Here is a 26,419-nt window from a genome sequence, read left to right as displayed (position 1 = left end):
ATCTACCTGGGTGCCTTGATCCAAAACTTTCAGTATGTCATGTGAGAAAAGTGCAAGTTGGATCACATGATCAATGTTTTTGAAATCCATGCTAGCTGGCAATGTGGAGGCCATTCTGTTCAAGATACCTCATACATTTTATCTCAGAATATGTTCTAAGATTCTAAAACAAACTGATGGTAGTTTAGTGGATCACTTCTATTACCCTTCTTGCAAACAGGTGTGAGCAGTGACTTTTTTCAAGAACTGGACAAAGTTTTTTGTTCAAGGAATCTACAACAGATTATGGTCAGGAAAGGGGCTAACTCAGCCACAAATTCAACATAGAATCTGAAAGGATTCCAGTGGGGCCTGGAGCTTTGCTCAGTTTTACTGATTTCAGCTGTATCTCAACAACACTAATACTGTAATGATTTCTCTCATCTTTTCAGTGGCACGAGAATTAAATTGGGTCAGTTCTCCTGGGCTTTCCTTTGTAAAGGAACATTTGAAAATGGAGGTAAGCATTTCAGCTTTTGCTTTTGCTTTGCTATCCTCAATTTCAGTTCCCGTCTCATTTGGTAGGGACTAGATACTAACTTTGGTGCCACTAACAGCCTATACATATGACCAGAATTTCTTTGGTTTCTGTGAAAGATCATTTGACAATATTCTGCTAAGGCAATCATTGAAGGCATCATGCATTGCTCTCTTCACAGACAAATGTGTTCCATTTACTATCTCTCTATCTATAGACCTACACTTTGTTTTACACTTATTATTATGCATTATTCTCTGTAAGCTCTGATGAATTATAGTCAACTAGAGAAAATAATGTTCAAAATTCTGAGAAAAATAGGGGTAACCTATTAGGAAAGATGGGTAATGCATAATTTGTACACAAACCAAGAGGGAGCAAAAATGGTTCAAATGGCTCTGAGCACCATGCGACTTAACTTCTGAGTTCATCAGTCACCTAGAATGTAGAACTAATTAAACCTAACTAACCTAAGGACATAACACACATCCATGCCCGAGGCAGGATTCGAACCTGCGATCGTAGCAGTTGCTCGGTTCCAGACTAGCGCCTAGAACCGTACGGCCACTCCAGCCGGCAAGAGGGAGCAATTAGTCTGGAAGACCACGAATGAATCAATCTATACATTGAAGAAGCAATGGGAAAAATATGAAAAAGGTTCAGGAGTGCAATTAAAATTCAAGGTTAAAAGATATCAATGATAACATTTGCTGATGTCACTGCTCTCCTCAGTGAAAGTGAAGACGAATTACAGGACGTGTTGAATGGAATGAACAGTCTAATGAGTACAGAATATGGATTGAAAGCAAAACAAAGAAAGATTAAACTAACAAGGAGTGGCAGTACTTAGAGCAGTGAGAAACTTATCAGAATTTAGGATCACAAAGTAGATAATTTAGGATCACAAAGTAGATAATTTAGGATCACGAAGTAGATGAAGTTAAGGAATTCTGCTCCCTAGGCTGCAAAATAACCCATGATGTATGGAGCAAGGAGGGTGTAAAAAACAGACTAGCTCTGGCAAAAAGGGCATTCCTGCTCAAGAGAGGACTACCAGTGTCAAACATAGACCTTAATATGAGGAAGAAATTTCTGAGAGTATGTATTTGGATCACAGCACTGTAGGGTACTGAAACATGGAATGTGGAAAAACCAGAACTGAAGACAATTTAAGTATCTGAGACATGGTGCTACAGGAAGAAATTCGGTGGAATTATAAGGTAAAGAATGAGGAGGTTCTTCACAGAATAGGAGAGGAAAGGAATGTACGGAAAATACTAACAGGAGGAAAGGACAGGTTGGTATGATATACACTCCTGGAAATTGAAATAAGAACACCGTGAATTCATTGTCCCAGGAAGGGGAAACTTTATTGACACATTCCTGGGGTCAGATACATCACATGATCACACTGACAGAACCACAGGCACATAGACACAGGCAACAGAGCATGCACAATGTCGGCACTAGTACAGTGTATATCCACCTTTCGCAGCAATGCAGGCTGCTATTCTCCCATGGAGATGATCGTAGAGATGCTGGATGTAGTCCTGTGGAACGGCTTGCCATGCCATTTCCACCTGGCACCTCAGTTGGACCAGCATTCGTGCTGGACGTGCAGACCGCGTGAGACGACGCTTCATCCAGTCCCAAACATGCTCAATGGGGGACAGATCTGGAGATCTTGCTGGCCAGGGTAGTTGACTTACACCTTCTAAGCACGTTGGGTGGCACGGGATACATGCGGACGTGCATTGTCCTGTTGGAACAGCAAGTTCCCTTGCCGGTCTAGGAATGGTAGAACGATGGGTTCGATGACGGTTTGGATGTACCGTGCACTATTCAGTGTCCCCTCGACGATCACCAGAGGTGTACGGCCAGTGTAGGAGATCGCTCCCCACACCATGATGCCGGGTGTTGGCCTTGTGTGCCTCGGTCATATGCAGTCCTGATTGTGGCGCTCACCTACACGGCGCCAAACATGCATACGACCATAATTGGCACCAAGGCAGAAGCGACTCTCATCGCTGAAGACGACACGTCTCCATTCGTCCCTCCATTCACGCCTGTCGCGACACCACTGGAGGCGGGCTGCACGATGTTGGGGCGTGAGCGGAAGATGGCCTAATGGTGTGCGGGACCGTAGCCCAGCTTCATGGAGATGGTTGCGAATGGTCCTCGCCGATACCCCAGGAGCAACAGTGTCCCTAATTTGCTGGGAAGTGGCGGTGCGGTCCCCTACGGCACTGCGTAGGATCCTACGGTCTTGGCGTGCATCCGTGCGTCACTGCGGTCCGGTCCCAGGTCGACGGGCACGTGCACCTTCCGCCGACCACTGGCGACAACATCGATGTACTGTGGAGACCTCACGCCCCACGTGTTGAGCAATTCGGCGGTACGTCCACCCGGCCTCCTGCATGCCCACTATACGCCCTCGCTCAAAGTCCGTCAACTGCACATACGGTTCGCGTCCACGCTGTCGCGGCATGCTACCAGTGTTAAAGACTGCGATGGAGCTCCGTATGCCACGGCAAACTGGCTGACACTGACGGCGGCGGTGCACAAGTGCTGCGCAGCTAGCGCCATTCGACGGCCAACACCGCGGTTCCTGGTGTGTCCGCTGTGCCGTGCGTGTGATCATTGCATGTACAGCCCTCTCGCGGTGTCCGGAGCAAGTATGGTGGGTCTGACACACCGGTGTCAATGTGTTCTTTTTTCCATTTCCAGGAGTGTATATTGAGGCATCAGGGGGATAACTTCTATGGTATTAGAGGGAGCAACAGAGGGTAAAAATTGTAGAGAAGGACAGAGATTGTAATACATTCAGCAAATAATTGAGGAAACAGGTTACATCTGCTACTCTGAGTTGAAAAAGTTGGCACAGGAGAGGAATTTTTGGTGAGCTGCAACAAACCAGTCAGAAGATTGACGGCTCAAAGAAGGTGGCAAAAGAGAGAGAGAGAGAGAGAGAGAGAGAGAGAGAGAGAGAGAGAGAGAGAGAGAGAGAGAGAGAGAGGGAAGGTTGGGGTGTGTGTTTGTGTTTAATCAGTTTCCTTATGGACAGAATTTTTTTCTAATGGACCACAAGTATCTCACCAGTTTATTCCACCCAACCAGATCTGTCTCCCTCGAGACAGCACAAAAACTCCAACATTGGGCAATTAATGACATGGATGGTTCATCTCATCTTACTAATGGATCCTCTGCTAGGACCTTGCCTAGTTGGCAGTGCGGGTCTCCCGCATCACCCCCTACGCTCCTCAGAGTATCGAACCTCATCATCTCACTAGTGGATCAGATGCAGAATTTGATTCTTCTGAGGATATTTGGTTTCACATCAACCACATCAATGAAGCCATGGTAATTACCTTTCCAACTGACCACCATGGAATCGCCATGCCCACAGGGCAAGATGGTACCTCTGGCTCCTTCGTCAGTTTATTCACTCAAACTGGCCTGCAGATAGGAAGCTGCTTCCCCATATGTCTCTTCAGTGTTGGCTTTCCCTGCGAGATACGTTTTCAGTCCAAAATGGCTCTTACACGTACCAAACAAACAGATTCAGAGGGTGATCCTGCAGAAGCAAATGTTAGAACTTCTCCATAAAGGACACTGGGGCAGCGTCTGTACAAAGCAATTGGCCAGACATCACTGCAATGGCTGGGTATGGACAAAGACATTGAAGGCATGATCACATATGACAAGGAATGTGCTGAAAAACTGCATGTTCCTCACCAACAGTTCTCTGACTGGCCCCAACTGGACGCTGCCTGGGAATGAATTCACATTGATTTCATAGTGCCATTTTGGGGTTCATAAGGGCTTGTTACAGTGGACACCTTTTTCAAATTTCCTTTTGAGGTCCCTACGTATTCGACAACATTGGCCAGCTTTATTGATGCTCTAGCAACTATATTCCACGAAGAAGGATTACCAATGGCCCACAACTGACTTAAACATAATTTTCTTATTTCTGTAAGGCCAATGGCATTACCCACGTCAGATCAGAACCCTTTTCACAACAATCTAACATTGAAGCAGAATGATTCATGCATATCTTTAAGGCAAATGTGTTGAAATTATGGCATTCTCACTCCAGGGAAATACTCCACTCCCGTTCTTATCAATGTACCATTTGATGCCTCATGGAGATAAGTTGCTGGCTGGACTTATGCATGGAAAAACTCACAGGAGTATGCTGCACCTCCTCCATCCTTCAGGATCACCAGGGTGCTCCTCCATATCCCTCAAAATTCACAGCCAATGCCAAAGTGTATTTCTGGGTCTTCAACCATGGTCATTTATGAGAACATGCGATTATAGTCAAACTTCTAGGCGGAGTAACCTATGATGTTTGGGACCGGTCAGAACACCATTATCACAGACACCAAAATCAACTGCACACACACTATTTCTGATACTGCTGCAGACCTATCCATTCCAGAGCACTTGAAAGCAGATGGTTTGTCACCTGGCAGTTAACCACATTGAGTTTCATACCAGTGGTCCGGCACTACCTGCAGGATTCCTACGTAGTGACCACCTTCACCATAGCTGCAGCCATCGGAGCCTGGATCACTTCAACCCCAGATGCCACACCCTCTGGTGCTCAGCCCCACCATTGAAGATCCTGGTGTTGCAGCCTCCCTCATCACAATCAGTGACACTGCTACAGCTGCGGTCACCATGCCTCCTGCCATCACAACCAAGAGCACTGCCCACTTCACTATTGGCTACTGAGATGCCCATGGACCTGGACTCACATATCTTATCGGGGGATTACTCACACAAGGACAGGCAGAAGCCACATTCTGCCTCCAGCTTTTCTTCAAGTTTTCCCAGGGGCCCGTGTAGCAAATGCTGGAGCGCGGATCGGCCAAGTCTGGACTCCACTCCTGATCTGACCTCTAGCCTGGACCTCTCTGTTGCCGCCATGGCCCTTCACAGTACGACATGACAGTGAGACACTTTGGGGAGGAGTGTGCAAAGAGGGAAGAGTGTAGTATTGTCAGTGCTTGCACCATGGTGACTATCACCATATGGGTGCAGGTCACGTTCCACACAGACGATGGCCAGCAGATACAGACTCACGCACTTCGCCACCCGGCTGGACAGTGCAGGCACAGCCCCTGGACATAGCTGCCTTTGCAGTATCATTCCATCATAAAATAGCTGTATGCTGGTGACGCTCCAATCACACTGCGCCATGCCACTGCAGACTCAATGACAGTGGGCATATTCCTACACTGCTGGGTGTTCATAAGTACATGTGGCATCACATTCAGGCAGTCTCATCCTGGACTACAATACTGTTGTTTTTTAGACAACTCACTACTTGGAACATCCTCATCTGGACTTCAAATCTGCTTCGAAGTGGACTATTCTGGGATTCCTTCTGCTCAGCAGTCTGAGCACCAGTTTCATCCAAGCACAAGCCTAGTAATTGAAGTTTTGTATAATTCTGTTTTATGTCTCCACTTGTAGAGGAATAAACTGTGTTTATTAGTTACACCTGTTATGTTTTGCACCTCCATTTACAGATGCAACACCATGAACCATATGGTGCCCTGCAGAGTACAAATATAAAAAACATAAATGTAAAAAGCAGATTATTTTACTGTGCATGATGTCATTTGTTGTTCTTAGCTGGTTCTGTATCAATGAATGTCTTCTCACTGCAGCCAGCCTGAGTGTGAGCAACTGTAACATAAAGGGTAGCCCTAACAACCAGGACTTTCCAGGGCTCTACACAAACTAGGTTCCTTTGAGAGGCACTGACTTTGTCAAATTAAAGACCACACTCCAGCGTTCCTGGCTGCCTGCTGCTGTGCGCTGGCAAGGTATATGGCTTTGAGCTATTGTCTCCACTTTTCTGTCATTAAAAATCATTCCTGCAATATTGACTTCCCCCTTTCTCTCATTAAAACTCTACAGTACATTATACGAGTACGTTGCAAAATGGACAATGTATTAATCAATATGGTTTCCACACTAAGAGCCTCTGTATCTAATTCACAGGACCATGGGGATGAGCTTCTCATTCATAGTTTAAGAGCGCTACATTGGGTTTAACTGCAAAGCACATATGAATAGTATAATTTCTGTTGATGGATCTGAAAATAGAAATAGACTATTGGTGGAATCAATAGTGAGCACTAAACACAGGATTTATATATATTCTATTTTTGCTTTTACTCAGTTCTGTTCTTGAACATAATAAGCAAATGAGTTTCAGTACTACTGTGACTTGTTCATTGCTTGGTGGTCTTGAAACTGCTGGAGACAGTTAACAGTCCTCTTTGAGGCTTAAACGAAATCGTGTTTGGTGCTGTGTTATCTGATGTATTTTTTTAGGCTGACTACATGGAATAACTTGTTTAACATGCCTTTGAGTTACACAATTTCTTCTTCGCAGTCAACATTGTTAGAAATTTCCTGAGATTTTAGATGTTGCTTTATTTTATTTCTCTACATCTGTTGATTTAGATGTGTCAGCATCTCTCGGCTATGAGAGAATCATTATTTTGACATGTGGCACACATACATGTATGAAATGGAACAGTCACATGCCCGCTGCTAGTCATAGATGGGCAGTCAGAAAGCTCTTATTATTGATTGAGACAGTAAAAAAATGACTTCACGCATTGTGCAATTCCCAGTGGGCCACAATTTCCCTGTATCAGAGTAGTTAGAACAGTTTTTCTTGCATGTATATCTTTTCCATTGTTACTTTGTTACAAGAAAGGCAAGGCGTCAAGATTTATTTTTCAATCATTCTACCATACTGTGTGGCATTGTTTATATCAATAATTTTAAGTGAAACACATTTAATTAAATAATATAGTTAACTCTTTGCCTTTAAATATGTCTGCTTGTGTCTGTGTATGTGCGGATGGATATGTGTGTGTGTGTGTGTGTGTGTGTGTGTGCGCGAGTGTACACCTGTCCTTTTTTTCCCCTAAGGGAAGTCTTTCCGCTCCCGGGATTGGAATGACTCCTTACCCTCTCCCTTAAAACCCACATCCTTTCATTTTTCCCTCTCCTTCCCTCTTTCCTGACGAAGCAACTGCCAGTTGCGAAAGCTCGTAATTCTGTGTGTGTGTTTGTGTGTTTTGTTCATGTGCCTGTCTGCCGGCGCTTTCCCGCTTGGTAAGTCTTGGAATCTTTGTTTTTAATATATTTTTCCCATGTGGAAGTTTCTTTCTATTTTATTTATATAGTTAATTTACTTAGACAGTGATGAGATAATGATGATTCTTGTAAACAGGCAGAGATGTTGATCCGATGGAATAAAATTTTCCTGGTGACATATGTGTCTTAACTTTATCTTTGATAAGGATAGAAGGTGAAGTAATTAATTAAAATTTGTGCCACAGCCAAGAGTTGAATCCAGGTCTCCCATTTACTAGGCAGATTTGTTAACCAATGTGTAATGGTTAGCACACCTGCCCAGTAAGCAGGAGACCCGGATTCAAGTTCTAGCTGTGGCACAAATTTTAATTCACTAATTTTGCTTCTATCCTTATATCACAGGTGGAGATGTGTCTATTAGCTTTTGAAAATTTTGAAATTAAAAAATGTTGTGAACTGTGTCTCTCTCTCTCTCTCTCTCTCTCTCTCTCTCTCTCTCTCTCTCTCTCTCTGTGTGTGTGTGTGTGTGTGTGTGTGTGTGTGTATGTGTGTGTATGGGGGGGGGGGGGGGGGGGATTGTGTTCCCTCTAGTTTTACACCTGGGCCCAATGACCAGGTGCAAGACTTTCAATTGGACACTACTTCAGTGGCTTGTTTGTCCCTGACCTATCCCAGTTATCCAACTGAAAGGGGACTTACAGTTTAACATAGGACATGAGATGTGTCACTTCTGGTGAATTTCCACATCACTGAGAGGTGAATGCTAGGTTAAAATGCAGACTGAAAAAAAGAAAACATGGTCCAGCTGGGATTTGAACCCTTAGTGTTTTGGTTTCCAGGCATGCACTTTACTACTAGACCACAAGGCCTGACAGTAACTTAATAAATAAATAGAATACTCTAAATTCTTAGATGTTAATACTGATAAGAACCTGAACCGGAAGTCAAATGTAACAGATCTTCCTAAATGCCTAAGCAATGCCACTTTTGCGCTAGGGATAATATCAGATTTTGGAGATGAAAACGTGAAAAAGATTACTTACTTTTCCTATTTCCATTCACTTTTATCTCATGGCATAATATTCTAGGGTAACCTGATATGGAGGAAGGAGTGAGATATTCAGCCATAAAAATCTCTGACCTCAGAAGTGTGTCATATGTGGTGTCCACTCTAGAACCTCTTGAAGGCAGATCTTTAAATAGTTGCACATACTGACAGCAATCTTACTGTACATTTACTGCCTCATGAAGTTTACTGCCAACAACCAATCATAGTTTGAAAACAACCACAACATTCCCAAATGAGGTACTAGAAACAGAAATGATCTACATTATCCATCACTCAGACACAGTGCGGCATCGGAAGGAGTGAGATATTCAGCCATAAAAATCTCTGACCTCTTTCCCAGTGATACAAATAATGCAATGGGTAACAAAATTAACTTCTAAAACACAGCAAACCACATCTGCTTGATAACTCCTTCTACTACACAGAAAATGAATGTTTGATAGTACTGGGTTGTCTCTCAAGTTCACTATCTTTTCATTACAGTGAAATGCCTGGGAACATACCTCCCTGCATCACAGCTACAAGAGAGTGGTTGCCTGCCTGTCTGCTTACACAATTCGTACAAAGTCATGCACAATACAACTAAATAAGGCGGATTGCTTTTATAAACAAACAATTTATTACCTGCAGTGTACACCATTATTGTCAACAATACATTACAATTTTTCTGGAAGCTTATAAATGCCATCATTAAAAAATGTGGGGTTTTTCAGGTTGATGGACTGTTTGAGGTTCAGTTTGCAGTCCTCCAAGGAGGTGAGGAATTTGCCATTCAGGAAATTCTGCTGGCAATGGAACAGATGAAATCCAGAAGGGCAATGTCTGGCAAATACAGTGGTTGGGATAATACATCCCATTCAAATATATGCAGCTTTTGATGGGTCACCATAGAGGTATATGGTCTGGTAGTGGCATGGTGAAAGATAACATTGTGTCCCAAATCCTATCATTTCTCGTCAATGGCTGACTTGAGATGATCCAATGCGAACAGTACATCTCAGAAGTGATTGTCTCATCCAGAAGAAGTTCATAACATAGAACAGCTTCCAGAAAAGGAGCATTTTACACCTCAATAATGAATCACAGATGGACACATGGTGAATCAAATTTCCTTCACTCAGTTAATAAGGAACCCATACATCATGAATATTTCTGTAAACCAGATTCTTCATGTTCCTGGTTACAGTAGCACGAGGGACACTGAGCTACAACGCCAACACCCACATTGTCATTCATAGGTTGTTTACTAGCTTGTCATTAAGCCATTCCACATCCATAGCCATTGGCTGGGCTGATCAAGGTTTGTCTTTTAGTGTGAATCGACTACAGCACTTCCATATGCTTGAGCCATTACCGCATCATCCACATATACATTACAAATCTTCTGCTGATATTGTGAGGCAGTTTTACCCTTATGATAGTAAAACAGCAGAAGATGTCATAAATGTCCCTTCTTGCTTTCAATATCTTGTAAATAAACATTTATGCTGTTCCATCCAATATCAGGCACAAATACACACTGACATATCCAATGACACGTCAGGTTGCTGACCTGTATCTCGTAGAGGTTGTTAGGCAACTATGTTACCCTGAGGCACGAGGGCGTAGTATTTGCAGGCACTACAGATGGAACACACAAGCAAACCAAAAGATCTCAAGTAATTTGAGAGATTAATGGTACAACAAATCACCAAGTACTTTAACGACCCCAGTCTACTGGACAATAATCAGCATGGCTTTCAAACAGATAAGGAAATACAGATACAGCAATAATGGATTACACAGATGAAACAGTTAGAAAAGCAGATAAAACAATAGTGTTGTAGGAGTTTATTTAGATCTCCGTAAAGATTTTGATACTGTTAGTAATGAAGATTTTTGTGTAAAGTGGAAGGAACGAGTATAAAAGGAATAGAAAACAAGTGGTTTCAGTGTAAATAGATCACAGGTTGTGGAGCTCATATCAGCTCATTCTAATCGTAAATCGAAGTATCCAATGCAAGGAAAGTCAAAATAGGTGTATCCGAGTGTAGAGTGTTAAGCCGCCTCCTGTTCCTTATTTGTATAAATGACATACACACCTCAGAAACTGCAGCCCATATCATGCTGTTTGCGGATGACATTACTGCAATAGTTAGCAATATAAAGGATACTATGTCTACAGCTGCTGATCAAGTTGTTGGATTCATGGTTCAGTCAACAGGCTGACCCTTAATGTGAAACCGAGCAAGGTGGCGCAGTGGTTAGCACACTGGACTCGCATTTGGGAGGACGACGGTTCAATCCCGTCTCCGGCCATCCTGAGTTAGGTTTTCCGTGATTTCCCTAAATCGTTTCAGGCAAATGTCGGGATGGTTCCTTTGAAAGGGCATGGCCGATTTCCTTCCCCATCCTTCTGTCACCCCAGCTTGCGCTCCGTCTCTAATGACCTCGTTGTCGACGGGACGTTAAACACTAACCACCACCACCACCTTAATGTGAAGAAAATAAATTGTATTCAGTCTGGAAAGATGTCATTGAAAAATTAATAACAAGGTATGAAAAGACGTTTATTAACTGATATCAAGGTCAAGAGAAAACAAACATATAAACAGAAACTCGAACTGTATAATAGTTCATTAACGTGAACTCAGGTTGGTTGGCAATAGACTTGGGGAACCTAACTGGAATTTATGTGTAAATGAGACTGGCTACTGTGAGTGGAATGATGCCAATCTAGACAAGCACACTCTGTTGTACCGTTCCACTGATTGATCCCTGGCATCAAAATAGAATTAAGCATGCAATGGACACCGGGAGTGACTGATGCAAGTACAAGGCTGCTATGAAAAAAGACGGTTGAAAACAACTGATAGGCTTCTGCATTTTCCGAAGCTGCACAAAGTTACCAATATAGCCAGCGAAAGATGAGATGCTGCTGTCGGTGTGCAGGCACTGCTGAAGTGTTGTACAGCGGGAGAAGACCCCATGTCTGCCAGTGATTGTCTCACGTCTGCGAAGATATAAAGTTTCGGCTGGGTGTTCGCACGTCTTTACATCTAACTCCTCTCTCCGTAGAAATGGAAGAGCTCTAGTGACTGTACTCCACAATGGTCGAGAAGCAAGTCCTTTCTCTCCTGTTGCTCAAAACCTTCCAAAAAACCAGCTGTTTCCCCAATGTTCTTGAATAAACCTATCATGACCCAGCAGTGGTTACCGTGCCAATCACGTTTTCTAGCAGGGAGACCCGATTTTCCTCAACCAATCACTGCAGTGCAATACACATTACGTTCTCTGAAAAAACAGCACACAATACCTGGAGTTCCTGCAGCTAAACCCCCAGTGCATTTCACAAGATGACGGAAGCTTCCTAGTGAAAACAAGCTCCATCTCATCCATAAAACAATTTAGTGGGTGTCATTTTGGTGAGGTGCAGCAGCATCTAAGAAAAGTGACATCTGGAGAAATTCATCATCCCATCTCACAGGGTATGTTGTTCTTGTGATAAACACATCAGGTGGGCGCCAGCCCAATGCTGCTTAACCTGGATCCACACACGGGATAAGGAGACTAGGATCCCACATCATGTCCTTTCACTAATAAAGTGGTTAGGCTGGCGCCAGGGTGCCCAACACTGACAATTTCTAAAGAAGTGTCATTTCGCATTCAGCCATGGTGTTCCCATCCTTTTTCTTGGCTGCTAACAGAACAACACCATCAACCAGAAATGCAGCCCATAAACCACAGCCCTGCAGGCCCCACAGCCAGTTTCAGTGACTAGAATGGAATCCGCGAACTCTTTTGCTGCTCGGGGAAAGTTATAAAGCTGCCACTAATGCAATGGTAACCTTCAGCATCCAAAAATCTGTCTCTATAGCAGAGTTTAATTCTACTACTGCCGCTCAAGTCATGCAAGTACTGTGTGATCAATCAGTGGTTTACCCTAACCCTAATAGTCCATCAGATTAATATCAATCAGGGAAAATTTAGATACGCTAAAGACAAATGAAACTGTATGATAATCACTGAAACAAAATTAAACGTGAAGTGCCTGATGGGTATTACCATGGCACTGGCCACCCAGAAGGGACTGCCATCTTTCATACTCAGCAGCAATGGCTTTCTGCAAAGAACAGCAGTTGTATTTATCTCTAATTTTGAGTTTCCATTTGAGGTCTAGCATAATGTGTTTCCTTTTAGGAGCCATGACACTGATCCATAAAGAAAGTCACAATTTCAAACATATGTGGCATTGTTTAACACTGTAATTAACTATTATATGAGAATGCATTATTGGTATGCCTCATTTCTGCTTGAGTGACTAGACGCTGGATGTGGGCCAGGTTACTGAAAGACTGAACTACTGAGTCCCAGATTAGTGATAGTTTAGTGTACTGATATCATTGATTTACTTCTTGTGTACGCTGCATTCAAAATGTAGTCTATGTATCTGTGATTCCCCTTCAATTCAAGTACGAAGTGAGGTTGCTATGCCACTCTTAAAGCACTGGGCTCGCATTCAGGAGGAGTGGGGTGAATTCCCTGTTCAGCCATACTAACTTGGATTTTTCATGATTTGCCTAATTTGCTAAGGTGATTGATGGGATGGTTCCTTTGATTAGGCCATGGTCCTGATTCTGTCCTAATTTGTTAGTTTTTGATAAATGTATATATTATTTCTGTAATGGATCTGATATGTTTGATACTGTTGTAATGAATAGTCGGTGGGTGGGTGGGTGGGTGGGTGGGTGGGTGGGTGGGTGGGTGGGTGGGTGGGTGGGTGGGTGGGTGGGTGGGTGGGTGGGTGGGTGGGTGGGTGGGTGGGTGGGTGGGTGGGTGGGTGGGTGGATGGATGGATAACCTGATAAACTGAACAGATATTTATAGGGTATTTGACCTGTTACCTGTCATATCCGAATATGTATAAAGGGAATGTCCCTATTCAGATCTTGACCTGACAAAATGATTGATCATGCCTGGGTTTCAGAACCCTAGGTAAGCTTTGATGGAATGCACTGGCTGTAAACTACTTGATTTAGACACACTTAGATCTATGCTCTCAAAAGTACTGATTATTTCCAAAACACTTGCCATCCTACTTTGATACGATGGAAGGTATCAGGCCTTAATCACTCTTCATATACATAATCTGGCCAAAATGCAAACTTTTTTTCCTCTGGGCTATATATTGTTGCTGTCATCTTTCTTTCCAGGATTAGGTTATTGCCTATTCTGAACTCACAAATATAATCATTCCCACCTTTCCCCCTTTCCCAGAGTATTCCTATACTGTTTTCCCCATTCAGCATCTTCTTGGGAATTCTATCATCAGCTATTTTCATGATACTTTTGAAATTCTTCATATTTATTAAAAAATTTAAATTCTGTTCTAATACCTTCGTTTCTAATCATTTCTCTTCTTGTGCAACCTTTTGTTCTGTTTATGAACTTCATCTCTGCTGTCTGATATTATTTGAGGAGTTGGTATCACTTCACAGAATTACTGGAAAATATACAAACAGCCTCTGATAAGGAGTGGACCAACTGTTAACAACTGAAATATCTGCTCCATTTATTGGATTTAATTTTAGATTGGAAAAGATTATGCAGCAGCTGACATTTGAAAAAAAGATAATTTAATTTTAATCTCCTATCTTCCTGTTTGTTTTCACAGCTGTTTTTCCCTAGATTAACTGAGAACATGTTAAGTGAGATGAGATCATGTGCTTTAAAACTTTATATGGGAAAACCTTTGGCACATTCTCTGATATTTGTAAAAGCTGTAGATTACATGTGCAGCACTCGGATATATGCTCTACCTGTGGTCAGCTAGACATCTACCCAATTACACTGTAGTTAGCATATTCTCCGAATAGCTATTCCTGCATTTACCTTGCATCATGCAAGTGACTTGTATGACTGCTGCATGACCAGTATTACACTATCAAATTTCTTTTACAAAGAAATTTGATCAAATATTGGTCATGTTCCTTTGACAAAAATCTTTGAATGTGACACAAAAAGTGGTATTACATAATCACCCAATATTTCATCAATGTTTCTTCGGAATGATGGACGCTGACTTGTTACTATAATCTGCAGTTGTGTATACAATTACATTGTGTGTGCATTTGGAAGAGGAGTGGAAAGAAAGGAAACATGCTTGGGTGAAGCCGTGGGTTACAAAGTGAGATAATAAAAGCATCCAACAAAGTTTGTTACACAAGTTATAAATAGAGGACATAAAGACAAATTACTTGCAACTGGATGACTGCACACTTCAATACGAGCACAAGGAAATGGAACTTCGTATTATAAAGCAGAACACTCATCTCAGAAGTGCTGTATCCTCAAATGACAGGCTTACCATAATGCTATGAATTCTTGCAACAGTAACAAGATACTCTAGTTTACAGGAAATCGCTAAAGTACCAGAGTGTACAATGATGAAAACAATACCAGAGATCTGTGAAGTTCTTTATAAAGTACTGAAGGAGGAAAATCTGAAAGTGAATAAATGTTTGGTACACTATATTGTTATTAAGAACTATTCTAATTTTTTATTAATTGAAAAGTTATACATTGCATTCCATCAACTTCAAAACTGATAGAAATGTATGACATGGATGAAGCACTTTATAACCTGCAGCATCCTGAGTACAAAAATAGACTAAGAAAAATTGAGAGCTATAAAAAACTTTATTCTATGTTGTGATCTCCACCTCTATGCCCACTTGTTGAAGGACAGCTTGGTTGAATCCAGGGGCAGAGGTGGAGGGCTGTGTCTGTGATGAGACGTGCAGCATATCCCCACCTACCCATTAGCGCACAATTTATTTCATGCATTCAAATTCTTGTAAATGCCTCGCTGCCCCCCCCCCCCCTCCCTCCCCCACACACATACATATGCACTCATTTCTACCAGGTCTGCTGCAACATGGTTTGTGAAGGCACTTAAATCTGTCATCTCAGGCATGCTGAGCATGGGCCTACACCTACTTAGTTTAGCCAACAGCACCAGCATTCCAGTAGCTTCCACTGGCACATCAGATGATTTTCCCCCCTGCTTTTTTTTTAGGCCTCTTCAAGCTTTCAAGCTGGGGTTGTGGCTTTCTGTGGGTAATGTCACCCGCCTCTTGTGTCTCTTGGGCCTCTATTTCAAGCTCCAGGAATGCCTTATCAGCAGATCTGTTCTGAATGATCCTAAAGACAGAAAACTAGGAAAAACTTGAGAACAGAAATATAGCGACTCCAGTGCAGGGGGGGGGGGGGGGGTGCATAACATTATGAAGCTGTTTTCCTTGAAGAGAACTGGTAAGAAAGAAAAGGCTTTAATTACACATTGTCATGAGGAAGAATAGTAGCAGAAAGCAGCTTTGGTATTCTTGTCAGTCACTTCAGGGGTTTCCTTACATCCATAAATCTACCTCCAGAAAAAGGTTTGCTACAGAAACACTAGCTACTTGCACATTGTATAACATGCTAATCATCAGGAGGAAAACATAGGTTCACTTGCCAGTGAGGTGTGTCCACAGTAGTAGAAACCTGCCATATTGGAGACACTTAGAATAGTCATTTCTGCCATATTGATGACATCATGGGTCAAAGCAGACAGGTGTAATCAGACACTTCTGTTATCCTACAACTTTTATTCTGGCACCACTTTTGACTTTTAGGCAATTTTGCATTCTCATTAGCATGACTTATGCAGAGGCTATTCCTGTGTGGGGTTTCTGGTCCCCCATCAGGCACCTCCAAAAGTGGCGTACTGGGGAATGACCTCCAGATATGGAGGGTACCAGGAAATAAAATACCTGGGGTGGACCAAAACCAGCAGGTATGAGGTCCTATGGCTTGGAAGAAAGGCAGAGGAGCCCCCAACCATCAACAGCTGCCTTGAAGTCAGCAGAGGGATCTACAAAGGCTAAGGACATTCCCCTGAAAATGGAACCAGCTACCCGGTGAGCTGTGAGAGGCAACCCCTCAAATGGTTGTGTGAAAGATTAACTATCTTTCCCTATAAAAATAACTTGTTGCGAATCCTAACAAAGGAATAAGCCAGACAGATATTTTGATGATGACCCCAGTAAACAAAAAAAGGATAAGAGATATGAACATAGGAACATGGAATGTGCGGAGCCTATATCAAGCTGGAGCGCTATGGCAGTTCCTACTGCAAGTCAACAACTATGGTGTAAAACTATTGGCTCTCCAGGAAATTAGGTGGAAGGGAAGTGATATAATGGACTCAGGAAATTTCACAATATTCTATAGTGATGGGAGGAGGAATACCTTTGGTACAGTTTTTGTGGTCGCTAAAGAAGTGAAACATGCTGTAATGTGCTTCGAACCAGACAATGAGCGGATGTCCATATTAAGATTAAGGGGAAATTTTTTCAACATAACTATTATAAATGTATATGCACCCACAGAAGTCGCAGATGAACAACAGAAGGATGAGTTTTATAACAAAGCAGAGCAGTTGTATGATCGGGATCCTAAACATGATGTTAAGACTTTAATAGGAGACTTAAATGCAAAAATAGGGAAACAAGAGACTTGTCAGCCAACTATAGGAAGACACAGCCTCCATGAAATATCAAATGACAATGGAATTAAGGTTGTAGATTTTTCTATAAGTAAAAACATTATTGTCAGCAGTACATGGTTTCCTAACAAAAATATATACAAAGAAACATGGGTGTCACCAGATGGACAAACTAGAAATCAGATAGACCATACATTGATTGGCAGGAGGCAGGGATCAGACATAATGGATGTTAGGAGTCAACATGGAGCTGACTGCATTTCAGACCATCATCTAGTGAGAATGAAGTACAGACAAAGGATCTCACTATTGAGTAAACAAAAAGGCCACAAACAGAAAAGTTATGACATTAAGAAACTAAAGACAGAAGAAATAAAAAGAGCATATCAGGCAAAAATAGAAGAGGGGATGAAGAACGATACTGACACATCAAATGAACGTATAGAAATAATATGGAAACAATGTAAGACTGCAATCCTTGAGGCAACTGGGGAGATTTTGGGACATGTATGGGCTCAAAGGAAGGCAGATTGGTTTGATGAAAAATGTATGAGAAGAATTGAAGAGCATAACATAGCACAAATGAAATTATTTCACAGAAGAAATACAGCAAATCTGAATGAATATAATGAGAAGCACCATGTAGCTAAGAGGGTTTGCAGAAAAGAGAAAAAGGCACCAGAAAAGAAAAAAAAATGTAAGACATTGAACAGCTAGGAGAAGAGAAGCAAGTACATGAAATGTACCAAAAGATTAAATAAGAAAAGGCTGGGTTTCAAGCCAGAACAAATATATGTAGAAATAAAGAAGGGGATTTGATAGGGGAGAGTAATAAAATACTCGACAGATGGGCAGAATACTTCCAAGAGTTACTGAACCCAGAAGTAGAAGGATTAGAACAAGAAGAACTGGTGGAAATAACTTATTATGAACTAGAGATCTTAACAGCAGAATTCACACTGGGGGAAGTGATACAAGCCATGTTGTTGTTGTTGTTGTTGTTGTTGTTGTTGTTGTTGTTGTCGTCTTCAGTCCTGAGACTGGTTTGATGCAGCTCTCCATGCTACTGTATCCTGTGCAAGCTTCTTCATCTCCCAGTACCTACTGCAACCTACATCCTTCTGAATCTGCTTAGTGTATTCATCTCTTGGTCTCCCTCTACGATTTTTACCCTCCACGCTGTCCTCCAATGCTAAATTTGTGATCCCTTGATGCCTCAAAACATGTCCTACCAACCGATCCCTTCTTCTAGTCAAGTTGTGCCACAAACTTCTCTTCTCCCCAATCCTATTCAATACCTCCTCATTAGTTACGTGATCTATCCACCTTACCTTCGGTATTCTTCTGTAGCACCACATTTCGAAAGCTTCTATTCTCTTCTTGTCCAAACTAGTTATCGTCCATGTTTCACTTCCATACATGGCTACCTTCCAAACAAATACTTTCAGAAACGACTTCCTGATACATAAATCTATAGTCGATGTTAACTACTACTTTAATTGTCTCATTTCCTAATCTAATTCCCTCAGCATCACCCGATTTAATTTGACTACATTCCATTATCCTCCTTTTGCTTTTGTTGATGTTCATCTTATATCCTCCTTTCAAGACACTGTCCATTCCGTTCAACTGCTCTTCCAAGTCCTTTGCCGTCTCTGACAGAATTACAATGTATTTACTTCTTCTCCATGAATTTTAATACCTACTCCAAATTTTTCTTTTGTTTCGTTTACTGCGTGCTCAATATACAGATTGAATAACATCGGGGAGAGGCTACAACCCTGTCTCACTCCTTTCCCAAGCACTGCTTCCCTTTCATGCCCCTCGACTCTTACGACTGCCATCTGGTTTCTGTACAAATTGTAAATAGCCTTTCGCTCTCTGTATTTTACCCCTGGCACCTTTAGAATTTGAAAGAGAGTATTCCAGTCAACATTGTCAAAAGCTTCCTCTAAGTCTACAAATGCTAGAAACGTAGGTTTGCCTTTTCTTAATCTTGCTTCTAAGATAAGTCGTAAGGTCAGTATTGCCTCACTTGTTCCAAAATTTCTACGGAATCCAAACTGATCCTCCCCGAGGTCCGCATCTACCAGTTTTTCCATTCGTCTGTAAAGAATTCGCGGTAGTATTTTGCAGCTGTGACTTATTAAACTGATAGTTCGGTAATTTTCACATCTGTCAGCACCTGATTCCTTTGGGATTGTAATTATTATATTCTTCTCAAAGTCTGAGGGTATTTCGCCTGTCTCATACATCTTGCTCACCAGCTGGTAGAGTTTTGTCATGACTGGCTCTCCCAAGGCCGTCAGTAGCTCCAATGGAATGTTGTCTACTCCGGGGGCCTTGTTTCGACTCAGGTCTTTCAGTGCTCTGTCAAACTCTTCACGCAGTATGGTATCTCCCATTTCGTCTTCGTCTTCATCTACATCCTCTTCCATTTCCATAATATTGTCCTCAAGTACATCACCCTTGTATAAACCTTCTATATACTACTTCCACCTTTCTGCCTTCTCTTCTTTGCTTAGAACTGGGTTTCCATCTGAGCTCTTGATATTCATACATGTGGTTCTCTTCTCTCCAAAGGTCTCTTTAATTTTCCTGTAGGCAGTATCTATCTTACCCCTAGTGACATAAGCTTCTACATCCTTACATTTGTCCTCTACCCATCCCTGCTTAGCCATTTTGCACTTCATGTCGATCTCATTTTTGAGACATTTGTATTCCTTTTTGCCTGCTTCATTTACTGCATTTTTATATTTTCTCCTTTCATCAATTAAATTCAATATTTCCTCTGTTACCCAAGGATTTCTAGCAGCCCTCGTCTTTTTACCTACTTTATCCTCTGCTGCCTTCACTACTTCATCCCTCAGAGCTACCCATTCTTCTTCTACTGTATTTCTTTCCCCTCTTCCTGTCAGTTGTTCCCTTATGCTCTCCCTGAAACACAGTACAACCTCTGGTTCTGTCAGTTTATCCAGGTCCCATCTCCTTAATTTCCCACATTTTTGCAGTGTCTTCAGTTTTAATCTACAGGTCATAACCAATAGATTGTGGTCAGAGTCCACATCTGCACCTGGAAATGTCTTACAACTTAAAACCTGGTTCCTAAATCTCTGTCTTACCATTATATAATCTATCTGATACCTTTTAGTATCTCCAGGGTTCTTCCATGTATACAACCTTCTTTCATGATTCTTAAACCAAGTGTTAGCTATGATTAAGTTGTGCTCTGTGCAAAATTCTACCAGACGGCTTCCTCTTTCATTTCTTAGCCCCAATCCATATTCACCTACTATGTTTCCTTCTCTCCCTTTTCCTACACTCTAATTCCAGTCATCCATTACTATTAAATTTTCGTCTCCCTTCACTACCTGAATAATTTCTTTTATCTCATCATACATCTCTTCAACTTCTTCATCATCATCTGCAGAGCTATTTGGCATATAAACTTGTACTACTGTGGTAGGTGTGGGCTTCGTATCTATCTTGGCCACAATAATGCGTTCACTATGCTGTTTGTAGTAGCTTACTCGCATTCCTATTTTCCTATTCATTATTAAAGCTACTCCTGCATTACCCCTACTTGATTTTGTGTTTATAACCCTGTAGTCACCTGACCAGAAGTCTTGTTCCTCCTGCCACCGAACTTCACTAATTCCCACTATATCTAACTTTAACCTATCCATTTCCCTTTTTAAATTTTCTAACCTACCTGCCCGATTAAGGGATCTGACATTCCACACTCCGATCCGTAGAACACCAGTTTTCTTTCTCTTGATAATGACATCCTCTTGAGTAGTCCCCGCTCGGAGATCTGAATGGGGGGACTATTTTACCTCCGGAATGTTTTACCCAAGAGTACGCCATCATCATTTAATCATACAGTAAAGCTGGATGTCCTCGGGAAAAATTACGGCTGTAGTTTCCCCTTGCTTTCAGTCGTTCGCAGTACCAGCACAGCAAGGCCGTTTTGGTTAATGTTGCAAGGCCAGATCAGTCAATCATCCAGACTGTTGCCCCTGCAACTACTGAAAAGGCTGCTGCCCCTCTTCAGGAACCACACGTTTGTTTGGCCTCTCAACAGATACCCCCCTGTTGTGGTTGCACCTATGGTACGGCCATCTGTATCGCTGAGGCACGCAAGGCACACAAGCCTCCCCACCAACGGCAAGGTCCATGGTTCATGGGGGAGGGGGGGGGGACATTAAGACCTTAAAAAATAATAGGGCACCTGCGCACCTGCAAAAGATCAGATTCAGGCTGAACTACTCAAATATGGTGGGGAAGCATTGTGGAAAGTAATACATAAAGTAATACTGAACATCTGCTAGGAGGAGAGCATACCAATGGCGTGGAAAACAGCTATTATGTGCCCCATACATAAAAAAGGAGATAAATTAAACTGCTAGAAATACCGAGGAATATCCCTGCTAAATACTACATATAAAGTGTTCTCCGAAATCCTAACTAGGAGGCTTACTTCTTATGTGGAAGAGAGAATTGGAGACTATCAGAGTGGCTTTAGAAGAAATAGGTCAACAACTGACCACATATTCACATTATGCATACTACTTGAAAAACGTTATGAACGTCAGATAGCTAAACATACATCAGCTTTATATCGATTTTAAACAAGCCTATGATAGGATATCAAGAGTGACATTGCGGAATGTGATGGAAGATGCAGGAATATTTAAGAAGTTCGTTAAACTTACCATGATGACCCTCAGTGAAACCAACTGTAAAGTATCTCCAGAGAAGTGTAAGTGAAACAGGGACTGAGACAGGGTGACAATATCTCCTCACTGCTATTCAACCTCTGCCTAGAAAAAGTCATGAGTCAGATAGAGATAAATAGAGGAGGAACCATTTTTAATCAGTCACTGCAGTAACTGGCTTATCCAGATGACGTGGAATTACTCACATGAAACACCACTGTGCTGGCTGATGCCTATCAGCAACTGGAGAGAGGTGCAAGGGAACTTGGCCTGGTAGTCAATGTGGAAAAGACCAAATATATAGCAATCATTAACCAGCAAAACCTACCAAATCTCAGGACAGCCGACAAGAAGTACCTTGGATCGACTATCACAGAGACAAATGACATCAGCAGCGAGGTGAAAGCTAGAATGGCACCAGGCAACAGATGCTACTCTACCACACAACCCATGCTTAGAAGCTCATTTCTATCATGAAAATCTAAGATCCTTATTTACAAAACAGTTATAAAACCAGTTGTTATGTATGGTGCCGAGACATGGACCATGACTACAAATGAGGAAAGGATCCTTAGCATTTGGGAGAGAACGGTTCTGTGTAAAATATATGGCTCAATATACAATAAAGAAGGCTGGCACATCCGTACAATTGCAGAATTAGAACAGCTTTTTGAAGAGCCTGACGTTGTCACTATCATTAAAATAAGAAGACTGCGATGGGCAGGACACGTGGTCAGAACGGAGGAAGACAGAACACTTAAGAAGATTTTTGATGGCAAGGCTGGATGTAGACGATGGAAGGGACGTCCCAGAAAGATATGAGTGGCGGGAATTGAAGAAGACATGAAAACGCTGGGTGTCAGAGGATGGAGACGGAAAGCCATGGACCGGATAGACTGACAGGATATTGTGATGCAGGCCATGGCCCTCCAAGGGCAGTAGAGCCCAGTAGTAGTTGTTGTAGTAGTAGTATGGGGAAGCTATTGATTTTCTTTTAGATGTCATCTTTGCTACGTCCAGGCTGTGCTTCAAGGCTAACGGCCTCCACAATTTATTTAAAGCTCCCGATTTTTCTCAGCTTTTTTTTTACTCCGGATGTTGCAAATTATAGAATGCCTCATCCATTTTGTACATTAATGTCAACTTTAGCAGTTGAAGGAACATAACAAATGAACTTAGCAGAAATGTTTACAAACATTACGGACGTCAAACATCTGCAGCGGTGCTAGCGCTCCAAGCGGCTATATTTGTCATTGCACTATACACTATACAGAAGACTAACGCTTTCTTCGATTAATGCGAAGCGCTAGATTTGACCAAATAAATTGGAAGAAAAACGGCATCTAAGAAAGCTCCCTATTACCAGGCAAATATATTGGATAAAGCAACATTGTCAAAGAATTTTGACAGTATCATACAGCCCACACCTGACCAAGTCAAATGCCTTTTCAATAGCGACACAAAAAGGCGTCTTGCTGCAGAATGTACCTTATTAAAATACGTTTCCGTGTCCATCTTTCACAGCAGCTGTTAAAATCTATTACTATTGACTATCTATCTTGAGCTGATTGCAATTTAATGAAGAAAATTACACTAGATGCATTTTGCTTTTATTTATTAAGCATCTTTCGTGGCTGTTAAGCAAACTGGATCATACGTTTGTACATTTTCTGTTGTTTTGGGTTAAAAACAACGGTTTGTTTATAAAGTTGCTGTGCAAGTTACTTACGGTGTTTCTTTACATATTCTGCTCCTGGCAAAAATTGCTAAGTGGAAAGGTGAATCGAAGTCTTTTGACGTCAGTCGCTGCTAACAAGAAGAGAAGGAGCAGAATTTGTAAAGAAACACTGTAAGTAACTTGCACAACAACTTTCTAAACAAAACGGTGTTTTTAACCTAAAATAACCAAAAATATACAATCATGTAAGTATCCAATTAGCAGAATAACCACGGAAGCGGCTTTATAAATAAAAATGAAACGCGCCTGATGTAATTCTTTATAATTAAATTGCCGTCAGCTCAAGCCACATAACCGAAAGTAACTTATTAAAATAGTTTAGTGATTAATGCCCTTATCTGAAGGAAATGAAGTAGGAATAAGTCTTCATTATAAACTGAAGACAACGTACAGTACGTAGCAGCCGCTTGTCACAGTACATGCATAAACTCAGTTGTTATCATAAAAAAATAATTTATTTTTATACACTATCAAATATGATGGATTAATTGCCGTAGGGTACATTTCCTTCAAACCAAAAACTGTTTATAGCCAATAGATTGACGTAATGCAAAATCAACTGAAAAAATGAAGCAGATTAGTTTTAAAGCTGAAGATTTCCGCCTTTTGTGATTTGGTAAAGGTACATTTGATGCGGGAAAATTCTATGCGATCTGAAACGAGAAAGTTCTGTGATTTTGTTATGTTGGCTACGCGCGCCGTTGTGTCGTCGCTCAAATTTGAATGGTGAGGACGCAGTGGGTATTTAATTCCCTGTCAAGTACTCGTTGAACGCATATTGTAAGTGCAAAAATAGTAGAGAGTTCAATGTGTGAGGAGTATATGGTACCATATTTGGCTCTTCTGTGTGCGAAACAAATTGTGTTTATGTGTTTCGTGACATTTTTAATATTGTCGTCAACCCTACCTTAGTCGCGTTACGTCGAAGGAAGTAATAATTTTTTTTAAAAAAAAGTAATTTTGAATTATTTTTTCATAGTTAAAGTTAACGTTCGTCAATTAAGATAAAATGTAAAAGTAGAAGAGTCATGACAAATGTCTTTTGTAGACAACGCATTAACTGAAATAATACTGTGAGGCGAGCACCTGTTTTGCAGACCTTTTAATAAAAGAAAGGTTCCTGTGAAATCTCGGAAACAGCGCGCGCGGGTTCCAGGATAAGGTGATCGGAAAGCAATCGTGATTTAATTGTAAACAGTCGTGCTTAAAAGGGAAACGATGTTTCGTTACCAGCAAATGTTCATTTACCACTTTACGAACATAGTTTCGACATAGTTTTACTACATGTGCATTTAATCAAAAAATTAAACCTTTCCGTGGTTCAAGCGGAATACAGTTTTATTGTTGTACGTTTTGACATTTTACAGCTTGGAAATCGGCGTCATGTCGCAGTTCTCATTCTTCAATGAAATTAACAGTTGTGTGAGAATGGATGATCCTATCACAAAGGGTCCTGTACCTAGGTGGCAAAAGAAAAACTTGGACACTAGCAACAGGTACGCTGCTTCCAAAAATGTTTGCTATTTTATAACACAGAAGTATAGAATGACGAGTTGACATTTTGAGATGTCGACACTGTTGAGTGTGTAATGGTATTATAAAAAAAATACTTTAAATCAGACATGTGATTACACATAGTGAACTAAAGTAGGATGTTGAATCTCACTCTGAAGTCTTGGTTGTGGTGACAGACCGATCTGTAGTGCATATATAAGTTAGGTTGCAAGGAGACCATTTGGTTATGAGATGGTACAGCCGATGAGTATGGAAGCAGGAAATCTGGTTGTGGTAACATTGACTGGTAGCGAAGCATAATGTTAACACTCGTACCGTATTGGAAAATTGAGGGAGGGGAGGGCAGGGAATCAAATAAGTATTAGACCCCCCCCCCCCCCCCCCCAAATAAAATGGAATTGCTTATGTGTTGCATGAATATAGAAGTAAATGGAAAAGTTTCACATTTATTTTCGTTGTTGGTATTACATAAAAGGAACGTAATAGCATTCCACTGTCAATCTCCTCTATCCCACCACAAATTCTTGCATTTGGACCTGCTCTCAGAATCCAGAAGTGGAAAATAGACTCAGGAGAGTCTAATTCACAAGAGATACATGGATCAGAATAACAAAGCAGATGTGGGAAAGGGCTGAAGTTCGTGGTTCACTAATGTTCACCTATGCATCTGGGTGCAGTATGGCTCTAACAGTAACAGCTGTGTGGATCTGTGTTGACTGTCTTCACATGATCTTGTTAACATGCAGTACAGAGTTAGCTTCACACAATCATTATATCATTGTTGCCTAATGATGAAATTCCTGTCTTTTTCCTATTATTTGTAAATCTTAACAAAAGCAACTCTTTTTACACTTTGGGTTAGGATTTCAGAAGGGTTGCTCTACCAAGAATGCCATTTACATGTTCATTCACCATATTTTACAAGTATTAAATAAGGATTTTGACTGTGTGAATCATACTTATTCTCCTAGATAAATTAGGTTTTTTTATGGGTTTGATGGTATAGCCAACCAATGGATAATGTCATACATAGCCAAAAGAACGCAGAAAGTTGAACTTAGTAATCCAACCAATGTAGTCAAAGGCATAATTCTGACAGGGGTCAGGTATGGGCTACCCTAAGTCTGTCTTAGGTCCACTATTGTTTCTCACATATGTAAATGCTCTTCCATCCAACGTACAACAAGAGGAATTAGTCCTTTTT

The 26,419-nt window shown here is 41.4% G+C and overlaps 1 protein-coding gene across 4 annotated transcripts in view; it reads left to right on the top strand.

The window, feature by feature from the left end:
* Nucleotides 1-24,344: 24,344 nt before the first annotated feature.
* LOC126336806 (cell division cycle protein 20 homolog) overlaps nt 24,345-26,419 on the top strand; it is a 76,331-nt gene continuing 74,256 nt past the window's right edge. The window contains exons 1-2 of one of the 4 annotated variants that reach the window (XM_050000843.1): nt 24,345-24,426; nt 25,068-25,196. In XM_050000843.1, coding sequence (XP_049856800.1) covers nt 24,347-24,426; nt 25,068-25,196 — 209 coding nt within the window. In that variant the 5' untranslated portion in view covers nt 24,345-24,346. Of the gene's footprint in view, nt 24,655-25,067; nt 25,197-26,419 lie in introns of all 4 variants that reach the window. The other 3 variants (XM_050000844.1, XM_050000845.1, XM_050000846.1) reach the window with 3 other exon arrangements.

Source organism: Schistocerca gregaria, chromosome 2 (assembly GCF_023897955.1).
Source record: "Schistocerca gregaria isolate iqSchGreg1 chromosome 2, iqSchGreg1.2, whole genome shotgun sequence".
NCBI lineage: Eukaryota > Metazoa > Arthropoda > Insecta > Orthoptera > Acrididae > Schistocerca > Schistocerca gregaria.
The sequence above is the reverse complement of the archived record's forward strand: the minus strand, read 5'-3'. Positions and strand labels throughout refer to the sequence as shown.